We start from the raw sequence: 8,571 nt of genomic DNA on the forward strand, positions 1-8,571 counted from the left end.
GTGATCCGAGCTGCATGCCCCAGTGTCCTGGAGGTGTACAGGTCCTGCAGAGATGGGAGTCTGCAGCCAATCACCTTCTCAGCAGAGCGCACAACACGCTGCAGTCTCTGTTTGTCCCTGATAGTGGCTCCAGCGTACCACACGGTGATGGAGGAGGTGAGGATGGACTCGATGATTGCAGTGTAGAATTGCATCATCGTCCATGTTGACAGGTTGAATTTCTTCAGCTGCCTCAGGAAGTACATCCTCTGCTGGGCTTTCTTTATGACGGAGGTGATGGTGGGCTCCCACTTCAGGTCCTGGGTGATGGTGGTACCCAGAAAGCGGAATGAGTCCACAGAGGTGATGAGGGTGTCAGTCAGGATGATGGGGAGGAGTGGGGCTGTGTGCTTCCTGAAGTCCACAATAATCTCCACTGTCTTCTGGGCATTCAGCACCAGGTTGTTGTGGCTGCACCAGGACACCAGATGTTCAACCTCCCTCCTGTAGGCAGACTCATCCCCATCCGAGATGAGTCCGATAACGGTGGTGTCATCTGCAAACTTGATTAGCTTGACAGACTGGTGGGTGGAGGTGCAGCAGTTGGTGTACAGGGAGAAGAGCAGAGGAGAAGCAGGAGAACCGAGGTCGAGCAGCTCGCGCCTCGACCTCGGACCCAGGTCGAACAGGCTCCCCTGGAACGGGGACCTCCGTCTCCCCAAAAAGTTCCTCCACCGCTCCCGGCTGGAGAAGACCCTCGTGTGTCTCCTCCATCTCCAGCTGGAGCAGCTCCCCCACCTCCAGCGGGCACGGACCCTCTCGCACTTCGTCCACCCCTGGCTGGAGCGGCTCCTCCACCGCTCCCGACTGGAGCAGCCCTTCATGCCGCTGCCCCTCTTCGTCTGGCCGGCGCAGACCCTCGTGCCTCGACCGCCACCTCCGGTTGGAGCAGCTCCTCCAACGCTCCCAGCAGGAGCAGACCTTCACCCAGCTGTTCCCCCTCCTCCGGCAGGCGCGGTCCCCGTGCACCTTGTCCACCATGTCTGCCTGCCACGGTGCCCCACCCGGCTCCTCCACTGCTTCCCCACTGTCAGGATACACGCCGGGGGTGCCGGCGGCGGTGTTGACCAGGCTTGGAGCAGCATCGCCAGGTTCGCTATTCTCTCCAGGTGACGCTCGGTCTGGTCCCTCAGCTCTTCCTGCTGGTGTCGCGCCTCCATCGCCTGCTCCCGCTGGGTTGCCGCCATTTCGGGCACCATCTGGGCCAGCTCCCCCCTGTCCTGGCTCTGGCGTGGACCCACAGTGCCGCGTCCTGGGTTTTGGCACCACTGTGGTGTGAACTAGACATGGCAGGGCCAGAAATCGTTAATCAGAGTCCTCTTTATTCATTCCGACTGCAGCTCACAAGCCACCAGCTGCACATAACGTCACACCACAACTCTCTCAACCCCTGCTTCTCTGTGGTTTTAAACATGGCGGGCGTGATAGCGGATGCTGTGCAGGTGCGTCCGCACAGCACCTCGGACCATACCTCACTACACAATTTGGATTTATCCGAATGAGAGTGTGCATAGCCCATCCATCCATCCATCCATCTTCATCTGCTTTATCCGAGGCCGGGTCGCGGGGGCAGCAGCCTAAGCAGAGAAGCCCAGACCTCCCTCTCCCCAGCCACCTCCTCCAGCTTATCCGGGGGAATACCAAGGCATTCCCAGGCCAGCCGAGAGATATAATCTCTCCAGCATGTCCTGGGTCTGCCCCGGGGCCTCCTCCCGGTGGGACATGCCCGGAACACCTCACCCAGGAGGCGCCCAGGAGGCATCCTTGTCAGATGCCCGAACCACCTCAACTGGCTCCTTTCGATGTGGAGGAGCAGCGGCTCTACTCTGAGCCCCTCCCGGATGGCCGAACTTCTCACCCTATCTCTAAGGGAGAGGCCAGCCACCCTTCGGAGGAAGCTCATTTCTGCCGCTTGTATCTGCGATCTCGTTCTTTCGGTCACTACCCACAGCTCGTGGCCATAGGTGAGGGCAGGGACGTTGATCGACCGGTAAATTGAGAGCTTCGCTTTTACACTCAGCTCCCTCTTCACCACGATGGACCAGTGCAGCGTCCGCATCACTGCAGCCGCAGCACCAATCCGTCTGTCGATCTCCGGCTCCCTTCTCCCATCACTCGCGAACAAGACCCCGAGATACTTGAACTCCTCCACTTGGGGCAGGAACTCATCCCCGACCCGGAGTGGGCACTCCACCCTTTTCCGGCTGAGAACCATGGCCTCAGATTTGGAGGTGCTGATCCTCATTCCCGCTGCTTCACACTCGGCTCCGTGAATCGCTACCTTATCGTGGTGGAGGGGTTTGTGTGTCCCAGGGATCCCAGGGGCTATGTTGTCTGGGGGCTTTTGCCCCCTGGTAGGGTCTCCCATGGCAAATTGGTCCTGGGTGAGGGACCAGACAAAGAGCGATTCAGAAGACCCTTATGAAGAAAACATCGAGGGAACAGTTTACCCTGCCCGGGATAGGGTTACCGGGGCCCCGCCCTGGAGCCAGGCCCGGGGAGGGTGCCCGAGGGCGAGCGTCTGGTGGCCGGGCCTTAGTCCATGGGGCCCGGCCGGGCACAGCCCGAAGAGGAGACATGGGCCCATCCTCCCGCAGGCCCACCACCCGCAGGAGGCGCCATAGGGGTCGGGTGCATTGTGTGCTGGGCGGCGGCCAGGAGCAGAGGCCCTGGCGGACTGATCGCCGGCTGCCAAGACTGGCAATAGGGACATGGAATGTCACCTCTCTGGTGGGGAAGGAGCCTGAGTTAGTGCGTGAGGTTGAGAGGTACCGGCTAGATATAGTCGGGCTCACCTCTACGCATGGCTTGGGCTCTGGAACCAGTCTCCTAGAGAGGGGCTGGACTCTGTCTCAGTCTGGAGTGTGCATAGCCAAATTACAAAAAAATCTTCCACTAAGGCTGCATTACAGGCTTCAGAAGTATACAAATTTTAATAAAATGACTGAACTGAATATTAATATAATTTGGGGTGGTAAGTATGTTTCCACATTCATCCTTTATTGCTGTAATAATGAGGATTATTCTTTATTAGTGCAAATAGCTCTCACAGGTTACCCTGCTTTCCAAGCTACTAAAATAATATCAGAAAATAACAAGTGCCATGTTAAAAAACAGGTTAACAGGTGAGACTGATATGCTACTCAGGATACGTCTTATCAGGGTTAGTATGGAAAACACCTGGCTGATTTCGAGGTACTTAGTTCTGAGCGAGTCCCCTCACCCACATCAGCGTCAGAATCCTGCATTATCCACTGGGTGAGACTCATAGGATCAGGGATTAGGACTTTTTTTTATCAGTGAGCTGAAATCAACATCCTGTATAGGGGTTTTGTGGGCCTACCAATTGACAAGTTGAGTCAATTAAATAACTGAGACTTCCATTTCTGTCCTAGAATTAACAGAGAGAGAATTAGGACAAAATAAAAAAAAAAAAACACAAGTACAACATATCCAAAAGGAAGGTAGAAAAAAGAGAGAGGCAGGACTACAGGAAGAAAATAGTGAAGCTATTGGCCAAGACGAAGGGAAGGGGGAAATCAATGTCCAACAAAAACTGAAAGAAAGAAGAGGGGAGGAGTTGAGAGGATGTGGTGTGAGGATCAGTTATATTACTAATTCTGGTCACAACTCTGCCAGAGCTGCAGCTCCCTGCAGGTCTGTGGAGATGGATACACAGGAAGGAGCAGAGCTCTGCTTTCCACAACTCTTCAACATCTCCTGCAAGAAGCCTACAACTCCTCTGTCTCAAGTTTTGCTCCTTTATATTGTTTTGTCCTCAATGTCTCTGCTAACTGTGACTCTCAACCTGCTCGTCATCATCGCAGTCTCCCACTTCAGGCAGAGTTTCATATTGTTTACCTGCTGCTGTGGCTTTACAAGTCTATACCTGATTTGTTACACCTGTGTGAATAATTTCTTTCTGTTGATTTTTTTAAATTATATTTTCCTGTCTTTCTAGGCAGCTCCACACACCCACTAACATCCTGCTCCTCTCTCTGGCTGTCACTGACTTTCTCGTTGGTCTTCTGTTTATGCCTGGAGAAATCCTGCGAAATACAGCATGCTGGTTTCTTGGTCAGCTCACATGTTCTCTGTATAATTATGTATCCTACATCGTTGCCTCTGCCTCAGTGGGCAACATGGTGCTGATATCAGTCGACCGTTATGTGGCTATTTGTGACCCTTTGCATTACCCCTCCAGAATCACTGACAAAAGAGTGAAACTCTGCGTCTGTCTGTGTTGGCTCTGCTCTGTTTTCTACAGCTATGTGATTTTAATAGATGATCTAAGTCAACCAGGCAAGCATAATTCTTGTTATGGAAAATGTATAATTTTCATTGAATTCATTGCAGGATTTGTTGACCTTGTTTTATCCTTTATAATTCCACTTACTGTCATCGTAGTTCTGTATATGAGAGTATTTGTGGTGGCTGTGTCTCAGGCCCGTGCCATGCGCTCTCATGTTACAGCTGTCACACTGCAGCTCTCAGTGACTCTAACAGCAAAGAAATCAGAGTTAAAAGCTGCCAGGACTCTGGGTGTTCTTGTTCTTGTGTTTCTAATATGTTTCTGCCCATATTACATTGTTTCGCTTTTTGGAGACGAGTTTCTAAACAGCTCATCTGCATCCATTGTGATCTATCTGTATTATTTTAACTCCTGTGTAAACCCTTTGATTTATGCTATGTTCTACCCCTGGTTTAGAAAAGCTGTGAAACTAATTGTGACTCTACAGATACTGCAGCCTGACTCCTGTGAGGTCAGCATACTGTAGAAGAAAGAAATCTCTCTTTAATGTACCAAGTGGTTTACCAAATTACTTTCTCTATCAATAATGTACTACATTAATTTTAAGACATTTAACAAGTAATGTGTAATAAATTACATTTCTTGAGTAATAACCCCAGCACTGGTTGTCAAATAGTGCTTAGTACTCTATGGTTTCAATTATACAGGCCTAGAAAAGGGTTGACAACCCACTGGCAACCTCCTGTCACTAGCAACAAAATGTGCATTCTCCCACTGTTTGCTGAGTGGTTGCTGGCTATCACTGGGTCAGACTGGTTGAAAACAGCATCACCAAAAACCACTACATGATTGCTTTAATCACCAAATTGTTGCTGTGGCTACTCAGATGGAAGATTCCAGCTTTTCAAGTTGGCCTTGTTGCCAGGTAGCTGCAAACCCGTCTATAGCCCTGTGTCACTGATGACTCCTGTGTGGAGTGTGTCGTGACACCTGGGGTAGAAAGAGACTGGAGTGCCACCCTGGATACCTCTACATAACAGCTAATAGAGGCTAAAAAGTCTTAATATCCAACTTTATGTGATTGAAATCTATCAGAGTGTGTGTGTGGGTGTATGTGTGTGTTGGTGAAGCAACACTCTGAAGCACCTAATCTCAGAGTGTCTGACTTACAAAATGTATGATTTAATAAAAGAAGTTTCATAAAATAAATAAATAAATGGTTGACAGAGTTTTAAAAAGTAACAGAAACTATTAATATGAATTTGAATTATTAATAAATGTTCAAGCAAAAATGTGCTACAGACAAATCTAATTGATGTATAATTACATAAACTGAATAAAACTGAGATGAATTATATCTCTATGTGAGTGAATGTTTAAATACGATGTAAATGTGAATTCTTATTGTTAAGAATAACAAATGTAGTGTAATGAACTGATTTTAAAGTTTAAAAGGTTAAACTTTGTTTTAAATCATGTAATTCAGGTAGACAGACAGAGATGAGGTGTGAGTGGACATCGGATGATTAAATGTCAACAACTTGAATGCCTAGCTGAGCTCTCTAGGCCTGGCTGTGCTCATCCCTCCTTCAACCTCTCCTCACCAAAAATAAGAATAAACTAGGAGTTTCTTAGTTAGATGAGTAAAGTTTAATTGATTTCAATATTTTTTTGTGATCTTCATTATTTGATTTTGCCTTTGTTTTGCTGAATTCCTTTAATAAAATTTCCTGCAATTAAAGCCTAAATTGTGGACATTCACTTTTTCACCTTTAGTGAAACAATAAAGGTAGAAGTCTGAGGATAATTTTTTATAAGTGCAAATAGCTCTTACAGGTTACCTTGTCTTCCAAGCTACTAAAATAATACCAGAAATAACAAGTGCCATGTTAAATAACAGGTTAACAGGTGAGACTGATGGGCTACTCAGGATACGTCTTATCAGGGTTTGTATGGAAAACACCTGGCTGATTTCGAGGTACTTAGTACTGGGCGAGTCCCCTCACCCACATCAATGTCAGAATCCTGCATTATCCACTGGGTGAGACTCATAGGATCAGGGATTAGGACTTTTTTTTTTATCAGCGAGCTGAAATCAACATCCTGTATAGGGGTTTTGTGGGCCTACCGATTGACAAGTTGAGTCAATTAAATAACTGAGACTTCCATTTCTGACCTAAAATGAACACAGAGAGAGAGATTAGGACACAAAAAAAAAAACCACAAGTACAACATATCCAAAAGGAAGGTTGAAAAGAGAGAGAGAGGCAGGACTACAGGAAGAAAGTAGTGAAGCTATTGGCCAAGACGAAGGGAAGGGGGAAATCAATGTCCAACAAAAACTGAAAGAAAGAAGAGGGGAGGAGTTGAAAGGATGTGACATGGGGATTAGTTATATCGCTAATTCTGGTCACAACTCTGCCAGAGCTGCAGCTCTCTGCAGGTCTGTGGAGATGGATACACAGGATGGATTAGAGCTCTGCTTTCCACAACTCTTCAACATCTCCTGCAAGAAGCCTACAACTCCTCTGTCTCAAGTTTTGCTTCCTTATATTGTTGTGTTCTCAATGTCTCTGCTAACTGTGACTCTCAACCTGCTCGTCATCATCGCAGTCTCCCACTTCAGGCAGAGTTTCACTTTTTTAACCGTTACTGTAGTTTTACAAGTCAGAGTCGGTTTGAGTAAATACATGATTTTACTCATATATGGACTAGACTTACATTTTAACTGGTAGACTATTTTTACATAATGATCTGTATATATTAGATGTTAATATAACATTAGATGACAGACTTTATGAGTTTAGATATTCATTATATGAGGTACTTCATACCATATTCCTTCTCCTACCAGTAATCTTTACATTCAGTCTCCTACAACTTATCTTCTGTCTACACTTGAACATGCTAAACCTATAATTGAATTATTTTCAGATTTTTCAAATGATTTTGTTTCTCTCTCTTCTTTCAGACAGCTCCACACACCCACTAACATCCTCCTCCTCTCTCTGGCTGTCTCAGACTTTCTCATTGGTTTGTTGTTGATGCCTGCAAATATCATCCGAAAGAAAGTTTGTTGGTTTCTTGGTCAGCTCACATGTTTAGTCTATACTTATGTATCCTTCATTATTACCTCTGCCTCAGTGGGCATCATGGTGCTGATATCAGTTGACAGGTATGTGGCTATTTGTGACCCTCTGCATTACCCCACCAGAATAACTCATGGAAGAGTGAAACTCTGTGTCTGTCTGTGTTGGCTCTGCTCTGTTATCTACAACATTTTGCTCATAAAGGATGAACTGGTTAAACCAGGGCAACATATTTCCTGTTATGGAGAATGTAAAATTCTCGTAGACTACATTGCAGGAACCACTGACATTGTTTTAACCTTTATTATTCCTGTTACTGTCATCATAGTTCTGTACATGAGAGTATTTGTGGTGGCTGTGTCTCAGGCCCGTGCCATGCGCTCTCATGTTACAGCTGTCACAATGCAGCTCTCAGTGACTCTAACAACAAAGAAATCAGAGTTAAAAGCAGCCAGGACTCTGGGTGTTCTTGTTCTTGTGTTTCTAATATGTTTCTGTCCTCATTATTGTATTTTTGTTTTTGGAGGAAAGTTGCTCAGTAGCTCGTCTGCAACCATTGTGATCTATCTGTATTATTTTAACTCCTGTGTAAACCCTTTGATTTATGCTATGTTCTACCCCTGGTTTAGAAAAGCTGTGAAACTAACTGTCACACTACAGATACTGCAGCCTGGCTCCTGTGAGGTCAGCATACTGTAGAAGAAAGAAATCTTTCCTTAATGTAAAGCAAAACTGAACAAGCAGCAGTTAAAATCTTTTCTGTCTCTTTAGGAGAATTTATAATTTATAAGAGAAATGATAAAGATTGCAAATTATTACATATGCAGGACATTTATGGTTATCCGATTATTTGTCTGATTTTGCAATGAAATAAAAGTCCTCCTCAAAGGGAAGGTGGTGCATCTGAACACATACATGAAATATACACCCAGTCCCATCTGCACATGCTCTGTTGAGGCCACTATCATTGATGCTAAAGAAGGGATTTTTTTCTTTACAATTTCATATACTATTATGACTATGACTAATACTTAATTAGTCAGTATATAAAATAAAAGGGCAAGGTACTACAGCTTTCTGAAAAATTCACATTCTTTTATTAGACAAGTTGCAAAATGCTTATCTTCGAAAGATATAGTAGGCGAAAACTACATTTGTATGGTTGACATATTTATGACAAAATAAAAATGC

At 45.8% G+C, this 8,571-nt stretch overlaps 1 protein-coding gene across 1 annotated transcript; it reads left to right on the forward strand.

Annotated features, from left to right (window-relative positions):
* The first annotated feature begins 3,706 nt into the window (after positions 1 to 3,706).
* On the forward strand, positions 3,707 to 5,485 carry LOC100709713 (trace amine-associated receptor 13c-like). The gene is made up of 2 exons (XM_003449579.4): positions 3,707 to 3,879; positions 4,001 to 5,485. The coding sequence occupies exons 1-2, from the start codon at positions 3,707 to 3,709 to the stop codon at positions 4,815 to 4,817; spliced, it is 990 nt and encodes a 329-aa protein (XP_003449627.1). The 3' UTR covers positions 4,818 to 5,485.
* Positions 5,486 to 8,571: the final 3,086 nt, after the last annotated feature.

This window comes from Oreochromis niloticus, linkage group LG16 (assembly GCF_001858045.2).
Source record: "Oreochromis niloticus isolate F11D_XX linkage group LG16, O_niloticus_UMD_NMBU, whole genome shotgun sequence".
Lineage (NCBI taxonomy): Eukaryota > Metazoa > Chordata > Actinopteri > Cichliformes > Cichlidae > Oreochromis > Oreochromis niloticus.

Bases quoted from the DNA above. Each gene is read 5' to 3' on its own strand.
- LOC100709713 (XM_003449579.4), top strand. From the start codon at position 3,707: ATGGATACACAGGAAGGAGCAGAGCTCTGCTTTCCACAACTCTTCAAC. The intron at 3,880-4,000 runs GCAGAGTTTCAT...CTGTCTTTCTAG, and splicing joins ATCGCAGTCTCCCACTTCAG to GCAGCTCCACACACCCACTA.